This window comes from Athalia rosae, chromosome 4 (assembly GCF_917208135.1).
Source record: "Athalia rosae chromosome 4, iyAthRosa1.1, whole genome shotgun sequence".
Taxonomy (NCBI): Eukaryota; Metazoa; Arthropoda; class Insecta; order Hymenoptera; family Athaliidae; genus Athalia; species Athalia rosae.
In genome coordinates this window covers 18,739,355-18,759,065 of record NC_064029.1, presented here as the reverse complement: position 1 = coordinate 18,759,065, position 19,711 = coordinate 18,739,355, and the positions used below count along the sequence as shown (strand labels likewise).

Sequence of the window (19,711 nt, the reverse complement as noted above, 5' to 3'; positions counted from 1 at the left end):
CCAAGGGGTACCCCTTACGATTTTTTCAAATTTTGACCAAAAATTTTTATTTTTTAAAATTGATCGTATGGCACTTTTCTTATGTATTTTGACCTCAGGAACACGAATCCGCTGTCCAAATTGAGCTACGATTTTTTCCCTTCAAGATATCCTCAAATTTATGCAAAAAAATGCGAAAAAATGGGGATAACTCGGTCATTTTTGCAGATAGATCAATTTTCCTTCCAGATTCGGATTCCTGAGCTCGAATTACATTAAGATAGACGAAAAAATCAATTTTTTATTTTTGACCCCAAAAAGCTAAAAATTGGCGATAACTCGGTCAATTTTAGAGATAGATCAATTTTTCTCTCAGATTCAGATTCCTGAGATCAAAATACATCAGAAAAGCATCTTAAACCTAATTAAAAGGATGACTTATTTTTCGCTCAAAAATCGAATTTTTTTTTTTGTTTTTCAAGAGTAATCTCACGTATAATCAGCTCAGGAATCCAAATCTGAAAGCCAAAATCATGCAACTACTCATGCAATCGAACGAGTAATCATCAATTATTCGCTGTTGGGGGCAGAAAAATTGTAAGACACATCGAGTGGTTTTAGTCGTAGACCCACTTTGCTTCGTCGCATTTATGCATGGAGCGAAATATTCGAATTTCTCAATTCTCCAGCAAACCCGAGCTTAGCTGGAGTCAGGTAGCCCCACGGGCGAGCGGTTTGTTTTGGGGCGTCACCTCTGCTCAGCCCCGAAGGTGACGTCGCACAACAAAGCGCTACGCTGCTTGCTACGCCGACTCCAGCAGAGCTCGGGCTTGCTGGTAAATTTTATAGATAGATCGATTCACCTTTCAGTTTCGGATTCCTGAGATCAAAATACATTAGAATAGCTGTAATCTCGGCATTTTTGGGTTTGGCAATTTTCGAGTCAATTAAAAAACCATAACGACATATTTGGAAAATCAAATTTCGACCCCTATTAGAACACATCTTGACTATATTCGATAAGTTCTGTAAACCCGTGAACTTTGGCACAGATATATCAATCATAGAAATAAATTAACCATCCCATTCAAAATTTATTCCAATATAGACGCGCGAGATCTTATAGTTTGTCGTATTATAATAATTCTCTTCATATCCTTTTCAATACGTATATATCATTTTATTAATCTAAACAAGTACGATTCGTGTAATCAATTTACCATATCGTTATGAGTATCATGATTTTTTTTCCTTAGTACAAATTCAACACCAAACTCTCGACTTTTACATACCCGGCACCGCATAACGACTAATAAATAGGACGCAGTTAACTTTTATTAATATCATACAGACGTGTGATTATCAGTTAGAATTCATGTATTTGCCACAATATCGTTATTATATATATGTATATCACCTATATATGTATAAATTTAGATATATGTATATATTATTCTTATCTATATATATTCTGGATAATAATCTAATGAATAATTCGGAAACTGCGTGGAACTATTTCGATATCACTTCTGTTTTTCATGTTACATCGTGCGACGTGAAACTAACGGTAATCATACGAGACAAAGAATACTAGATACCTAAGCAACATCGATTGAAATCATAAAAACAATGGTATATATTATAATTTGCAGTTTGTACAATGAAACGGTGAATAATATCAATGATTCGATTTTACAATTCAACTGTAAGATTAGGAGCAACTTTTTTCGATTCACGTATCACACGCGATACATCAGGGTAGAGATATACGCACGTTTCTATCGAAATTGGTATATAAGTATAGGTATGCGTACATATCCTAATATATAAGTTACCGCAGTAAGTGCCGCGTACGGTCTTATCCCGACAAATAATCTTCGCGGATAATCTTTCATCTTATAGTCTCTTTTCTTTCTATCTTCGAGCATCGAAAGCGTGCAGTCGGATGCTGCATAAATTTATCGATGAATAGAAATCGAAGCCTTTTACAGGTGTTCTTATTTCGATTCTTCGCTGTTTGTGATTTCGGCCACCATCTTGGATGAAATTATCGAGTCAAGTATCTAACCAAGGTGGTTGGGGAGGGAGCCAAAGTTGTCCTCCTCCGTTTCAAACCGACGTCAGTAAAGATCGGAGAATGATACTTGAGAGGAAACGCCGGAATGAAGATGGTGAAGAGCGTGGAGTTCCTCCATCGAGGCAGGGGGGAGGCTGTTGCTGTCCCCTAAAAGACTAGAACTCGGACCGACGCTGGGGGGACCTCCTTGATTCGAGGAAACTGGTGTTCCTGGACATCCTACGCCGGTACCGCCACCTCCACCTCCACCTCCACCTCCTCCGCCGTCCTGACGCATTATGTTACGACGCCATTTTGCCCGGGCGTTTTGGAACCAGACCTAATATCGTGCGAAAAAGAAAAGGAAGTCGGTTAATCGTATTTTCATTGCTCCGAGGAGTGTCTCCTTTTTTTTTGCAATTTCGATCTCGTCCACCCCCTCCTTCTAATTCAGATATTATGTTGTTTTTTTGTTTCTTTCTACCTGGAGAACGCGTTTGGACAGTCCTGTTTTTTGGGCCAACTGTTTGAGATCCTTTGCGTCCGGGTTCTGGTTGATGGCGAAATAGCTTTTCATCGTTCTCAGTTGATGATGTTTGAAACTCGTGCGCATTCGTTTTGTCCTTTGACTCTGGTGGACGGAGCCGGGGGATCCGACGGATGCGTCGTACGCGGTCAGCGATTCCATCGACGAGGAGAGCTCGCTTGGGTGAAGCAATTCTGTAATCGTGTGAACGTTTGCATCTCAATGACGTATTTTCCGTTCGATATGTTTTCCGCTATTTTTCGACGACGACGACGACGACGACGACACAAGCGCGCGGCGCGAATTGCATTTGATTTCACCGCACGATCTCTCCTTATAAACATGGAGCTGTCAGGTGACTCAATATATATGTGACCCGCAATAGTTGCGCGTCCGAATCAACTCCAAGGTATTTTACACAAAGTAAAAGCAATTTGCACGGACAAATTTGGAATAACATCTAACGTGATCGGATTTCGTACGCCGCGATACTCTTGAACCTAATGCGCGCTTTTTTGGCGTCGAATCGCATCGCGGCTCTCGGTGAGCTCGTATGACAAGGAATCCGGTGGAAAAAATCATGAATATATAAAAGGAGGCAGATAAAGAAGAGACGAGAGTAAGGAAAGAGGTGGATATACCGAAAGAATGGATCGAGCATACTTAGAATTCTGGGACACTGTCGCGAACCAGGAGATCGACATTGCGAGGAGAAACTTGAAATGCTCGAACGGTACACACGGCGCGGGACAAACCCGCGAATGCTGCCGCTGCAGCTTGCAAAGTGGAATTACAAAGAGACACGTGCTGCAGCTTAAATAAATCCAACGAGAGTAAAAAAAAAAAAAAGCACCGAAGAAAAGAAGAAATGGTGGTGAATAAGAAAAGGAGGAAATGAAAAACGGTGGAAGAAAAAAAAAAACATAAATAAATAAATTGTTCTCCATAAAACATGGAAGTAACAGCTGCTCCTCAGGAATGGCTGAGTGCGTCCTTTGACGGGGTACGTGAACCATTTGCGAAACGGTTGTAAACCGGGTACCGATCTAGAAAAATCGTCCATCGAACGCCTCGTATCTGCCGATTGTTCGATCCTACGATCGGCGATGGATCGCCCGATCCCACTCGACGCGATCCCTCTTGATCGAGAAATGAAAAAACGATCTACGGAGCGAGGAAGAAAAAAGTACAGGTGCAGGTGGTCAAAAAAAAGGATAAATGTAGGCCGTTCGAACGATACGCGGTGTAACCGATGCGATCGATCAACGATACACGACTTTTGAAATCGACGATATAGACAAACATATATGTGTGCGCCCGTCGAAGATCGGTTGGTGAAGAAGATGATCGAGATCCGAGTCAGTTCGGTAGACGGAATTAAAAACCGTCGATTTTTTGGAACTGCGACGATCGATCATTTCGTGGGAATAAGTCAAACTCGTCTACTCTATAATGTGTAGATCGAATGGTAAGGAGAACGCGAAATGTGCTTGAGAATGAAGGAGAATGCGCAGGGTGCACCCATTATTCCGGATTCTTGGACAGGGTTATTATACGAATTCGCGAGTCCCCTCGATCGATCGAAGTGATTTTATCTTACGTATACCTAATAAGTTTAGAATTGTAATGATCGGGTAACTGCACAAGTAATGCAGCTTTTTGAACAGCTGCCGCGTCGCACCCACCACCTGTGCATCGGATAGCGGTTCATATTCGACGACAATATGATCTTCGGATAGATCGAACCGAACTCGCAATTACGTCCGAGCTTGACGAGCTGTCTCAAACTGTCTTACCGTTGTCTTTTTAGTTTTTCATCTTTCTTTGCTTTTTTGGTTCACTCACATGATATTCCGCGACTCTTTTTCGTACTTCCTCATTTTCGAAATTCAGGTGGCATTGCGGCACACAACCCGCGGTTGATCAGGTTGCACGGTCTACGCGACCAACGTAACGTTCAACGTAACGCAACGCAACAAACGTAACGCTTACGCGGCCAATTACTGCTGGATTGCGTAATCCCCCCCATGTACACAAGCGTTTGAACCTTTATACAGACATAACGTACACAAATATTTTACAATTGAAACAAGGTGGACTCGTATCTGGTATCCCGTCACTTTGTCTTGTCTAAGGTACCTTCGAATCCTGTACGTTACGTTCCTTCCTTCGTCGCTTTGGATTTTGTCGTTGCTTTTCTTTCATCTATTTTCTACGTAGCGCGTACCGCCCGTACAATACGCGAGCGAGTGATAAATATTTCTGGGCAAACCAGAATTGATTTTTTCCGTCAATCTTTGAGAAAAAAGGGAAGGGGTAAAAGTCGATGCTCGCAGGGGGATGAAATTCAAGGATGCAGGGGCACGTGACACGTGGAATACGTTTGGGCTGAAATTAAAGTGGAGACGACGCTGAACAAGGACGTTAATTTTGCGTTATGTAGGTGGAGCGTGATATTGCGTACGTATGCAGATTACGTAGGCGCGCTATGTGTATCGGGTATCGGGAGTCCTGCCGGGATGGAAAAGGAAGCGGAGTCGTTGGCAAGCGGTTGCGTGTCGAGGTTTTACATGGTCCGTGCGGTAGCCAGCGTCGGATGACCACCCAGAGTCCTGCGGAGGGACGAGAAGAGAAAAGTTTGTATATATATAAATACCTATAGGAGTAGTAGAGAGCACGGGAACGACGATGCAGCGCGGTCTCTTGGCATGAAATGCATCGCGGCGGCGGGAGGAGTAGCGGCGGAGTGCAGGTACCGCGAGGCACTCGAAGAGTCAATCTAATAAATAACACGACAGTGGATAACCATTGAATTCAATTGAGAAAACAAGTTTCGAATAAGACTAAAACCGAGCGGACCCCGCCGCTGACGCTGCCGTTACCACCGCGTCGCGAGACTTATACATATAGAAACGTGTATCGGAGAACGCGACGATCTCCTCCTCCAGGGGTATAATACGGCGGTGGTATACGCTACGATCGAGAGCTCTTTACACCACGTTTCACGGTAGCTAGTCGTTGTTCCGCTCCTCCTACTCTTCCCTCTTATTCCCTTCTCATCCCCGAGCTTTGCGCGCGCTCCGATCCACCGATCATCGGACGTTGACCGTTCGAGTACAGAGACAATTACATACCGGCACCTGTTCCAAAGTTTCAACTCATTTGTCTCGCTTAGCGAATTTGAAATTTTTTCAAGATTTTTCAGAAACACCCGAGACTCGAGATTCCGAATGAATCTAGAAAAATAGATCGCCCCACCCCAAGACGCGTCGAAAAACACAAAACGTTTTGTCGCACGTCCGCTAGGCGAGCATCTCTCTCGCTTTCTTCTTATCTTGACACAGAAAGCATACATATGATCCTACACCTGCGTTCGACGATGCCACTTTATGAGGACAGATAATATATCTTAACCACACCTGTTCCACGTCTCGACGGATCGGCATGTGTCCGATATAAGTGGCGATGAAAAAATAAATCGACGAATACCCACGCGGAGAAAGAGAAAAAGAACGAGCGCCGCGCGTACGATGAAATACCGTCGAGGCGATGAGGTGATAAGGATGTATCTCATTTATTCCACCCTTGCAAACCGTCGAGATGCGAAATCCAAATTTTTCAGTCACTGGCACGATTTCCTGAGGTAGATCAAAAAAATGGAGACAAAATCTTCTGCTCAAGATCGAGGTGTACGCGTTGAGAAAAACCGTTTACAGTTTCGATTCCGACGACATATATACCTATCGTTGGTCAGGTGCACATAAGCCGCACCAATTTAACGCTTGTAGAAATTTATATGATTACGTTCGTGTTCGACACTACCACTCGGAAAAATGTAGGGAGCGTGCGGTGCGGGAGGGACGGTGTATTATAAATTTTCGATAAAACGAGAGGAGAAGAGGAGGAGGAGAGTGAGCGCGGTTACGCGGCTGATTGCGAGCGAGAGGGAGAGGATCGAGGAGATGTATATCTATATATGATATAGGTGAGTATAGATATACGCAGGTAAAAGGTGAATTCAGTCGTCGGCGCGCGGCCATTCTGTGTCCGTCGAGGGCTGAAGGCACGCATTGGTCGGTGCAGCATTCTTTTACCGGAGGAGCGGCCAATCAATGCATCTACGGGCCGATACCCATCTGTCACTGTCACGAACGCGAAGCCCGGTCCCTGCCGAGATCGGGAGTTTCTCCCGGGGGATGCTGCGCCGCTAAACCTTCCGTCCAAAGGCATCCCGCGACCGATCGGTATACAGACTTTCTTCGGGGCGACTACTCCGGGGCACCGGTAGCTGCTTATAACTCCTTAAATTAATCCCGACAAATTTCAGACACGACTAAATTATCCGCGGCACAAACGGTTTTGCTTTTTACACTTGAGTCTTTTTTTCTTTTCTTTCTCTTTTTTTTTTTTTAGACAATTTTTTCATCATTTTTCAGAATAGACACGACCGCGATCGGATCGGGAATCCGAAATTGTTCGAGCCAATAAATTCGTCGCAAATTACGATACGGGACTCGGGTCGATCGAGTTTCAGGGATTTCGGTAGCCTGAACCGAATGCGCGATAATCGGTGACAGGCAATACGTGAGCGCGTTTAACCAGCGCTTAATTGTTCGAGGAGGTTCTCCCCCTCTTTTCCATCTCTTCCTCCCACATCACGTTACACCGATCGGGGAACGGTTCCCGTTATTTGTAACGGCCGTCGGAGTTTAGGCGCGCTATAAGGTATCATCGTCGACTAATTGAAACTTATTGGCGAATCTGTTACGCCTTGTTAACCTTCGAGTATATACACACAGACGTTACATACCCACACCAGGTACATAGCTACATCAATGTACGGAGATTGAGGGAGATTGATTATGTGCGGAATATAAAAGGGTGAAACGAGAGCGGTAATTTTTGCCGTTATACAGCGCAGCTGATCGAAACGATCCGAATAAAACGATTCGAGGAAGAGAAGCGATCCGAACGATCTCCTCTCCGACCGCGAACAAAAGGAGAAGGGAAAAGGAAGAAGTACGGTAAAACAAAGGGGGTGAGGGAAGCGACCGACTGAGGTGGACACGGACACACGTAAGATGTATAATATGTTATATTTATTGAGGTTGTTCCTGTTTTCGAAGCACCATGAGACGTGGACGGTTTCGTACCTACTGTCGTCGCAACGCAACGCAACGCGCCGCGCGCGGTTCGTTCATCTCTGGAGATACAAAAAACTGGTGCAATTATGTGTATAGATATAGGATATCGTGTATGTGCCGCGAATAAAACGCGTGCTGCTTCGGGAGGAGAGATCGGCGACGCTCCGTTCCGTCCTCGACGTCGTCGTCGTCGAGACGAATCGGGTCCTCGTATTTTTCGTGTTACCGGCGTTTCAACTCGATATATCACAGAGATGCTCGCGGATCGGTGACGATCTTTTGTACGACTCCGCAGCTACCCCGGCCGTACGAAGAAATCGACGAGGTCAACCGCGATCCGATCATCGTCATCGTCGTCGTCATCATCACAATAATCGGCGCAGGAATTCCTACGGGAGTTCCTATATAACTTGTATCGTATACGTCGTACGCTTCTTTGGAACGCAGAATTCGAACGACGTTGATTTTCCGTTTCTTACTCGCGAGTAACGTACGTTTGACAACCGTAATTTTCACTTCCTTATATTCTCGATAAATGCACGGGTGGGGTTTTTTTTTTTTCGTTTTTTCCTCCCCCCGCGACGACGTTCGTCGAAGTTTAGTTGCGACGAGGAGCGAATTTTCTCCTCCTCGAAGGTCCCGCCCGATCGCTCGGAAATTCGATTTCCTATTCAACGAGTGAAAAATTCGAAGGTTCCGGTACCTGTACACACGACGCGATATCGAGACACAAAGGGTAATAAACTGCATAAATAAATCCGCTTTCAGAATTCGTTTTCCCGGTTTTATTTCGCGTCTGGGCAAACTTTACCCAGCGTTAATAATTCGCAAGTTCCACCCCCTCTCGAGTTTCCTTCTCGCTCTTCCGTCACTCGGCAGTCTGCATGTTTTATCGTTTTCTCTGGAGGGCAGCGTTTCTCCACCTACGTACGTATATATACCTTCGTATAATTTAGGTATACGTACGTGTGCGCGCTGTACACGTACTACAATATCAACCGAATGTTTACTCTGCCTCGAAGATTGGAGTGGAGATCCATCGCCGGGCAAATAACACGCGCCCTCAATCTGTCGAATCAGTGGCGCTGCGGGGTGGTATATATATATAACTGTACACGGAACTCGGTACATATTCTTCCACTTCGTACCGGCAGCAGGAGGGTCTGCAGGGATCGGTCCGTCGGTCCTCTACTTCTCTGTTTAGATTCAACTTTTAAAAACGGAACGCTTGCCACCCGGCCAATTACACTTTACAACCCTCCGCGGTATCGCAGCCCTTACCCCCTCCCTCGTAACTTCGCGTCGCTTCGAAATCGCGCGAAATAATTGTTCTCGTTTGCACGCGGTAGAAACAAAGCGTGCTGCACAAAGAACTGACGATCAGTTTCCTTTTTTTCGCAGGTACGTCTCGGACTCACCTAGTGCACCGGCGGCGAGACGCATGGTGACCGGTAGCTCGGATCCCGTGGCGTCGGATAGTTTCCGTTTCCTGGGTCTTCCCTTCTGGACTCCTCCGCCGGGAATCGGACTCTGTTCGGCGGCGCTGAAGTAAGCCGGACCCGGCGATACCCCGGGGGATCCGATATCGTCGACGCTGCCTCCCGCGCTGCTGTAATCCGCGGCGCAGCAGATGAGCTCGTAGTGAGGCCTGATACGGAGAGCGCAGAGGAATTAGAAACAGGAAGTACGTCTGATTTATTATTTATCCGTGCGCAAGGTAGGGTACGCGCGGTGGATCGATTGATGGATCGATACACGAATTCCTTATTAGGTATTATGTATTTGTTTGATGAAAAAAGTCAGTGGAACGAGCGATTTATCTATCGCTTGGGAATATTTATTACCTGCAATACACGAGGCCCTCTCGTTGACCGAAGTGGTCACCTTTATTCAAAGGTACTCCGCAGGATGCGCACGTGAAACAGGCTACGTGGTAGACGAGATCTCGAGCTCGCATCACTAACTCGGATGCGGAAATACCGGCCCTGCAACGCGCGCATCTCGATACTGCGAATAATCTGAAAAAGAAATTTGATTTCTCTCATCCCTCCGTCCACTCTCATTTCTCCTGATTCGGAAGTGAGGGATCTATTCTGAGATAACGGATGCTGGAGGTAAAACGAACGCCTCACTTTCGAATACACCCTGTACCGGTAGAAATTCGAAAATACATCTTCCATTTTATATTTCAATCGAGAGACGTATAATATTTGTTCCGCGAGTCCACGGCGAATATAGGTATACGCGAGATATCCAGAAATGGCGGACAATGCTGCCCTCATATCCTCTGTGTCCCCTACATCTTTTCGTATTCATGCGTTTTTTCTTTTTCCTTTTTTTCACAGTAGATTTTTGCGTTTCGCCCTCGTCGCTCCGCGCCGCATTCAGAAGCTCTTCTCTCGAAAGTTTTCAACGTTCGCCGTACAGATATATAATTGTGGTAGATAAACAGATTTATACGTACGAAGTTATATATATATTTTAGCCATACTCGATGCACGTTATAGGCACGTTTATAACGTGCTCCCGTTTGCATTATATCGAGGTTTCTTACAATTCCACAATTCCGGCATCGCGTACAAACGCCCCGCTCGCCGCGCCGTCGCCCACTCCGTGCATCTTTCCCCGTAGGAATACAGCAGGTCTGCGAGAGTCTTATATCGCCGTTTTTAAAATACTTAACAATGCCGGGACGGGACCAACGGCGCAAAACTCGCGGATCGTATTATACGGATTCTATGGGTATACGTAGCTATAGGTACGCCTCGAAGGAGAATACGAGAAGAGCGAGGGAGGTAGGGAGGGGAGCAGGAATAAGAAAAATAAAAAAATAAGAAGAGGGTGCGGAGTCTAGAGGGACGGAGGTATACCTTACATACCTATAGATTCAACGCGGTGTATTGTATTGTTGCATATTGCATGGAGTGTCTTGTTGTTTTCCTCAGTAACGAACCAGAAAGATACGAGCCAGGCGCTTCCTCTCTCCTTCTCCTTCGCAAAACTAATACTTTTCAACCTCCTTGTAACGTGTACCCGCGTATTGCATCGCTCGCGATCTATCTCATATCACATTCGCCTCTACGTTTGTAGGTTCGTTGTTGAATAATTTTCGAAAAGTTGTAAAACGGAGTATCTATCTTTGTTCGAAATATCTCCGCCGTTCGTCTCGAATCGATTTTATCGGCCGACGATGCGAATGGATTTACAATTTCACACACTTTTCCGATTTTCATTCAAAACTCCTGCAGACAAAACGCGTGATGGAAACAATTTCGCATGTGATGCATTTTATTACATTTAATTGCCACTTTCAACGAAACGTGCAATTATCCACTTTCCAACGTAACTCGACGCACGATTCCCCGATGATGATTTTTTACATTCTACCTGAGCGTTGACGTATGTAGATGCGAGTAGTATCGCGGTTACACCTATACGATTACCTACTCCGAGGTACGTCTCCACATTAAATACACGCGTGCTCCCGGAGCCCGGAGGGGTAGAAGATAAATCGTGGCGAAATTAATTCCGTAATTACTTTTACTCAAATAATTGCTACGTACGCGTACGGTACATAGGTATGTGGTAGCACCGCACGGACTCTACGTACGGTACGTGTGTACGAAACAATAAAATGCTAAGAACGAAAAGCGTGACTTTTAATTCAAGTTTCACGCTTCGAATATCAACCAGCGGGACGTTTGTACGTGCAATAATTATATTTTCATCAAGACACAGGCAGCGAGACCTCATCGGGAGAAATCATGCAACGCTCGTATGTTGGATGTACGTACCTGGTTATGCCAATTATGGAATAAGATCGGTAACGAAGGAGTGAAAATTAGGGGCTACGCGTGTAACGATAATGACAACGTTGGTAGTAATGATATTATTAATTTTCAAGGGTGTCGAGGATCGAGTGATTGAAATCTATCGCGTCTTCCGAAGTCGCAAACTTCTCTCGACGAATTGAATTATGTTGCAGGTACGATACATTTATATATATATATATATGTGCGGTATATGAAGCGCAGGTAACGAGAGGGGAGATTGCAATCTTTCTATACGTATTACCGGATTGAAATTCATAAGTTTATGCATTAACAATACTATTATGCCTACCCATTACGCCGAGAACTGCCCCGTGTTACTATAAGTTACATACGTATTTTCCGTGCGTGAGAATAACCCATTAGGACAATATGAAATTACTGTAATTTTCTATATGCAACAACGATTAAAATTTATACGCAGGATCGCATTATTATCCATCCGAGGTGCAACAACAGCGTACGTGTAAACTTAAATATTTATGTATCATATGCAGTTCAAAAAATGTATATTACATGAAATCCTTTTCATTGCCACCGTAATTCGCTGACCGACTATAAAATTTTCACCGATCCGGAGAGCGCTGCATTACCACGTCGCGGACTCGTAAAATTAAAAATAAAAAAACCAAATAAAATTATTATCGATACATCTCGAATGGAATATATTTTCAATTCATACAGATTCCTTACAGATATAATACAAACGCGTAATGCGTCAGCTGATGGGATATAATTAAGGAGTTGAAAGAGAGAGGAATAGTGTAATCGCTCGTAGGTACCGATGCAGCTACGTTAGCGCCGGTTGTAAGTATATTGTGTATAAGACTGGTCGATTCGAAGTACACGAGTAGCGCGGTGTCGCCAATCGGCACATTAATTACGCATCCAATCTATGCAGCTCCGTACGTATACCTGTGATACCGAAGGTATATAAACTGTACCCTACATTTATAGTGTAATTATACGTACATACCCGTACACAATATCGGGTATAACGTACGCGCCGCTGACATCGAGCAGCTCGCATCGACAGTACTACCTATAACCGTGTGGCATTGGTACAGACGCGACCGTAACTCCAACGTTTTGATACCTGTGCACACACACACACACATACGTATGCGATCTACGAATACCATTATGTAATCTGTAATGCAGCGAACTAATTTTGTTGTTCAAATATCCAGCTAACACGATCAACTCGACCAGATAACTGCACACCCGGTCGCAATGCACCAGACGTCGTTCATTATCGCCTATGTTTATTCCGATTAGATTCGACGAGTATTACAGGGTACGGGGACACGAAGGTACAGAGGCGATCCCAATTTACACTTGGCTCATTTCGCGATTCATTTTCTCCTATTTTCTCCCCATTATTCATCCGTTCGTTCATTGAACGGATAACGCGGTGCACTCCTAGCTTCGTCGTTTCAATTATTCTAAAGTTTTGAAATTTCTCCTTCCACGGCGTTCTCGCAGGTCGATGATATTTCGTTGTTTTTCTCGCAGGTATCAGCTGAAAATATGAAGGAGATTGCGGCGGAGAAGGAGTAGCAGCGGCAGCAGCAGCGGCAGCATCGAAGGAAACGACGCGACGCGACGCCTTTCGACGCCTCGACACCTAAGACCGTTGTAAATCACCCCGCAGTGACTTATCCAGCGTGTTACCCAATGCGGGTGGAATTTAAGATCCCCAGATACGTACGGGGGGGGGAGGGGAGGAGGAGCAGACGGCCATTAGTAGACATTTTGTGTGGTCCACCGGAATATAACTGACGCTTCTATGCAAATTCATACTACCTCAATAAATACTGAAAAGCTTCGCTGGCCGCGGTATTGCTGTATCGACGACCGAAAATACACCGCCGAGTGTGGGCATACCCATACAGGTACGCTAGATGTGTAAAACCGAAGAGAAGAGAAAAAAAAAAAAAAAATACCGAAATAATGGAAGGGGAGAAAAATTCAACATGGTTTTTGCATTGGTTTTAAGATTATAATTATCTGCACCTATAATGCTCGTCATTCCACTCGCACAATCGAATCCACTTCTCGAATACCGGGTGAAAATATTCAATGCATCGTACAATCGCAATATCCTTGCCATTTCGTTATTTCAATGGCGTGTATTACGAACCTCGTTCTTGGCGGTGTACGTATACCTTTATCGCAGTTCTACATCATTGGTCATTTGCGACTATTCATTCGATCGTGATTAGTGACCGTTATCACTCCGAGGGTATTCGTTGCTTCGCGTAGGCGGGTACGTTATGTTTGTACAGAGATTATCCGCGTCGAAATGGACGCCCTGAGCCACTACGTTCGCGATTAATGTGTCAAATTGGTACACAAACTCGGGATATATTCATCCGTGGAGTATCTAAATCACACGTCGACGTCTAAAATCACTTGCACATCGGTACAGCTGAAACTATGTTCAAGGTACAACTGTTCTCTACATGATTTACTCAAGTGATCCACTTTTTTTTAAAACATTTTTCTGAGCTTTTATCGAGACTCTATTTTTTTTTTCTATCTTTTTTTTTTCTCGAACAGGAATCTCTTTTTTTCTCCTCACTGCTGAGGTATCGCTCGATAAGTGAAACGAAGGAGGAGTCCCTGGGGATATGACCGATGAAATTCGTCCGTGAAATATCATTGCAAGATTACTCTACCCTACTAATTGGGAGAAAGCATAGTAGGTATGTAAGTATTTGGTACGAAGTGCAGACGAGGGATGGGGGGGTAAAAATCGATTTCCCGATTCGACGTAGAGGCGTAAAAATATTTTCGCATGCCGAATCAACGAATATTGTAATGAAATTCGAATACATGAAAAATGACGAAGACCCCGGACAGACTGGAAACTGAAACACTCGGGTAGGATGGCTGGGGTGCGTTTTACATATACATAATGCATAAATACCGATAATCATTCGTTCGGTATTTTTTTGGCTGGAGTCGGTCCGTATTAAATGGGGGAAACGTCGACTACCCGCGAGTCATACTCCGGAGCGGAGAAACAAGTTTGTGAATATATCGCTCGCCTCCGCGTCCTCTACTTCTTGCGTCTACCAAAGTGGAATGGAAGGACGTTGAATATATTCACGAAGAGCAGCGGCAAGACTCTCGACGGACGTGGTGAGAGCAAAGACCATGAGGAAAAGAGAAGGGAAGAGAGGGAATTCTGAAGGGAGAGAAACGGAGAGGGGTGGCAAAAGCGAGAGGGACGGAGGGACGGAGGGAAAGCTAGAGAGAGCGTTCCAGAGAGTTGAATCAATGCGCGACAGTCCTCAGCTTCTACCTCAACTCTCGGTCTCCTTTTTTCGCCCTCGTGCACAAGCGGAAAAACTACCCTCAGACCTCAGTTTCAAACTAAAGCGGATATGCCGGTGCGAGTCTGCCTTTCAATTTCGCTCACATCGTTCCAACGTACGAGAAAAAAAAGTAAAGTCGTTCTCATATTCCCCGAAAACTTGGATCATCCCCCCGATCGCTTTCCCCCGACGAACGACTCACCTGTAATAATCTTCTTTGCAATAAATGTTCCCGTCTCTGGCGAAGCAAGTGAGTTCCGCCGCGAGGGGTAGTCTGCAATGGCAGCACCTGAGGCACCCGCAGTGCCAGGCTCTGTCAGCCGCTCTGAGGTACCAACGCTCGGCGATTTCGCGTCCGCAGCCTCCGCAGCCCAAACTTCCTCCTTCCGGGTTATTCGACGAGTCGCTGGTTCCCACCTGACACCCGCCGATGGCACCATCCCCTGGGAGGGGGGCTCCAACGCCGCAACCCACTTCCTTCAGCATCTCCGACCGCCACGATCGCTCCCTGAATACCTCATCGTCGACCGATCGTCCTCCAAAGAATGCGGAATTTTATGCTCCTCGGGCTTCACGGCGGATCGTCGAATCTGGAAATCGTCGATTCGTGAGTCCGACGGAACCTGGCGAGTCACGAGGAAACGAGGAGAAAAAAAGAGAATCGATACAGACGAATCGTAAAGATTTTCTACGTGCTTCGAAAAATAATTGGGAAACCTAGACGAGGCGAAAAATAAATAGGGAAGAAAAACGCGGAGCGGTGGAGAGGATGCTTGGAGATGACGATTTTCGATCGAGATGATTTTCTTTCGTACTCGAAGAGAACCTTTTTTTTTTTTTTTCCGCAAGCAGACAGCGATACCGAACGCAGTCGCGATGCGGTCGATATTTATAAATGAATGTGGGAAAATGGTTTTCTCTATTTAAAAACTAGCTCTTAAAACGACTTCCCGCGTATACCTCTGTATCTCGTACATCTGACACATACTTTTTAGCTTCGATACCAGCGTGCTCGATGCGATGGGGTTACAAAAGTGGTTACAATTACCTGTTACTATATAAAGAGAAGCAGACGATCGTCATGCCGTTGTACCGCTAAGCTTGATCTATGCGGTGGAACTCGATAGCTGGTATTACACACGTTTGAATTTATTTCAACTCGAATTTTATATATATGGTGGCATATCGGTGCTCAAATGGCGATAGGTATGTAACAGTGTAGCGTGAAATTTGCAGAAAATTCTTTTCTACGACGAGGATTGAATCGTAAATATCGGATACAAATGAGATTGCGATACTATCTCACAAATCGCAGGCAAAAACTCGTTGTAATTTCGATCCACGTATGCATGAAAAATTTCATTTTTCCTACACGTGATATTCAAGTATGAGACGCGGGGTATGTACTTATATTCTGCGTGGGATGCGCGGCACGAGATACGTATTGCATTAATACCGTATCGACGTGAGGATACGATGCTAATGAAGAGGGTATAATGATCGCAACAAATTAAAATTGAGTTAGATATTAATCGCGAGACCGTGAGATAGGATGCAACATATATGTATGTTACATACGTAATTTCGTTGAGCGGTTAATTTTAATACTCGCACAACCGAACGCCTTCATATTGGTAATTAACTACATGGTGTTCATCGCGCGCCGCAGATATATATCGTCTCATAATAAAAGAATACAGGATTAAATTAGTACAACGATCGGTTCGATGGCAATGTATGAAAATAAATTCGCTTCGCGGTGCAATTAGGTACCCAGCTGTACACCCGACGTAATATCTCCAACTGTAACGTGGACGAAAGAAGTGGACTTGAAAATTTCAACAAACGACGCAACGACTAGCGGGAGTCTCGGGTGTCCCCGAGGTGGTATCGGCGTTCGCAACGATATTTCATGAATGAAAATGATTAGAAACTTTTACTATAATATACACGAAGTTGTACGTACGTACACAATGATACGAGTATACGTGTATCTACATACCTTGTAAACGTGATGAATGAATTCCCGCTACTACGTTAACTCAGTTCTGAATCAGCCAATCAGCCATAGGAGCTAATTAGTCAGGTCTGCTTATAGGACAATAAATCAATGTCTGTATACTGCACCACCGCACGGAAGCTGAGAGGTATACGGTAGTAGGTACCGTACCCAGACTTGCTGAGGACGTCGCGACGCTGCCGACGATCTCCGTACACGTTGCACGTGCTTTTGGCAAGTCCTTTTTATACTTGGCATCGCCGATTCGTCACCATTTTATTTATTTTTTTTCTTCGACACGCGACTTTTGACGTTCGTCGACACCGTGACGCGCTTGCGGATACAGAGTTGAAGATTCGGCACCCGCTCTCGCCCCTGCACCCCGCTGAATTGGTTTTTATCCTTCCGGGATTAGGTTTTCACAGAGAGCCGCTTTTCAACGGGCACCCGCAGGATGCGTCGCCTCGATTTTTTTCATCGAAATGCAGACTCGAAAAAACGCGCACTCGAAAAAATTCGACAGTTGAACGCGTTACAGGTATGTCTTCATTTTTCACCCCGAAAACTGCGGGGTGGATTACTCGCCACCCTCAAAATCCTCGTCACTTTCAAAACCGACCGTTCTTCGTATCACTACGAGAATTTGACGATTGATACATTGATTCGTTATTCGGTCGTAGAAACAACACTTGCAATCCACAAACTTTCAAGGAACTACGAGCCGTCGGCTGGAGTAGAACGAGCATAGGTCGCACTCGGTTCGATATTTAGAGAAAATTGATCCGTTCGGCCAATAATTTTCAGCACGTGATCTTCGGGCGGACTCCTTTTCCAAGAGACTTCGTAATCCTCGATTCACGCAGACGATTGTTCCGGGGCTGGTTGTGAGTTCCTTTCAGCGACAGCGCGCCGCAGGTGGAAGTTGAGAACAAAAGACGTTTCGCGCCGCAGCAGCCCGGCGAAGGAAAAACCAAAAAAAAAAAAAAATAAGAAAAAAAAAAAACAACAACTTGGCACGATCCTTCTCTCGCGGAAGGGGTGTATTACGGCGTGTCAATGAAATATGTATACCGCACAGACGTGTACGTGAACACAGCAAAACACACGGGGCGGAGCTGGTTGTGTACGCGGGCAGCGGGCACAGAAGTAAAACTCGCACGATTTTCTACCACGTATACATGTATAATACCGAAGTAATTGTCACTTGGGCGCGGGAGCAATTAGCGGGCGTTGTATAAGGTGGTGGTACAGGTACATGAAACGCGGACAAAAAGATTGCGCGGCGGCGTCTCTCTTAGATCGGGTGCGCGTTGCGCGACGACGCGAAACGTATACGATACCGCGATTGCCGCTAGCTGCCGGTACGGCACCGGGAGTATCGCGAGGAGGAGCACCACAGCTAGGAGAGCTCGAGCAGCCCGACGAGGCGACGCCAAACTTTAAGCCGCGCCGAACGCAGGTGAAACCGACGAAACGTTGGCACGCTTACGTCGGTCGTACGCTCGTACCGACGAGACGTTCTATTTGGGGTGAAATTTACTATGCCGAACGAAAACGTGAAACGAAAAAATGAAAAAAAAAACAAGCCAACAAATGAAAATTCCGTCGCAGTCCCACCAGAGAGATTTTCCGATAGGTGAAAACGGGTGGGTGTCCCGGATGCGACGACGACGCCCGACGGACGTAACGCGCGCAACGTTTCAGGGAGCAGCAGCTGGGACGGTATTCGGCATCAGCGCAGTAGAGGGGTCGCCGTTAACGGCGCGCCCGCAGACGCGAACGATGACGAGACGAGGATCGCAACCCCCTCGGGTTTTTTCGAGAGGGGGTTGGGGATTATGGGAGGGTCTAACGGGGGTAGGTACGCCCGGGTGCGCCGGGACCGCGACGTCGTTGCGACTGCGCGATTCGAAAGCTCGCAGGCACGCAGAGGCAAACGTTGCGGGGAAAAGTCGGCCTGATATATCCGACGGTGAGCGTCGCCCGTCGTAACGTTTGGATTATTTGTACGTCGTGCGCTATCTTTTTTTTTCTATTGACTCTGGTTTGCGGTATTCCCGTACATGAAATTTCGCCGGTTAAATACTTCGGCGTTAGCGTCGCATTCATTTCCCGGTCGAGTTTGACGAAAACTCGAGACACGGTCGTTTCGTCCTCTTCAACCCCTGCCCCTCAGCGGTGTGGATTACAAGTTTCTCAATTCATTCGAAATTAGCCCGGAGAGACGAGATGTAATATAAAGGGACATTTTAACACCTTCTGCGTCACCTAGACGAGCGGAGGTCGTCGAGGTAGCGAGTTTCTCAGATGAGGACAATTAACCCCCGGGAACTGGGGTCATCCGGGAGTAGCTAGACCGAAGGAACAAAAAAAAAAGAGTAACGTACACGGAGAGATAATGATAACTCGGCTCGACGTTTCGGGACAGAGGCTATCCGGCTGAATTAATTACCGTGCTTCGTTATTGCTACCACGATCATACAGACGGATACGCCGAGAGCGCGTGTTGTACGGGAAAAAAAAAACCCAGAAAAACCGAAAAAGAAGCGGGGTAAACTCCGTGTTTCAGTTCTTGTTACACTATTTGAATTTTGACGGTCTTGTTTGACGGTCGCCGTGCCGCGCGCGTCGCGGCGTCGTCGCGGCGTCGTCGCGGCGCACGGGGTGACGGCGACCGAAACCGTTGGAGGGGGAGTCCCTGCGGAGCGTTACTACCTATAAACCGACTCGACACGCAGCCTCCCCCAGGCGCGGCTTCCCAGCGTCCCGGTCGATCGTCGTAACCGCGTTCCACCAATCAAAAACCGAGAAGGGGACCAAGCGAACGTTCCATTGGCCGACGCTGTCGTCTCGG

General features: G+C 45.8%; 1 protein-coding gene across 1 annotated transcript; it reads right to left on the bottom strand.

The window, feature by feature from the left end:
• Positions 1-1,063: 1,063 nt before the first annotated feature.
• LOC105693603 (LIM/homeobox protein Lhx9-like) lies at positions 1,064-19,504 on the bottom strand. The gene is made up of 6 exons (XM_048653594.1): positions 16,861-19,504; positions 15,061-15,448; positions 9,550-9,723; positions 9,124-9,353; positions 2,520-2,755; positions 1,064-2,375 (listed from the first exon to the last, which is right to left on the bottom strand). Exons 2-6 carry the CDS (start codon positions 15,342-15,344, stop codon positions 2,100-2,102), a joined length of 1,200 nt encoding a protein of 399 aa, XP_048509551.1. The 5' UTR covers positions 15,345-15,448; positions 16,861-19,504; the 3' UTR covers positions 1,064-2,099.
• Positions 19,505-19,711: the final 207 nt, after the last annotated feature.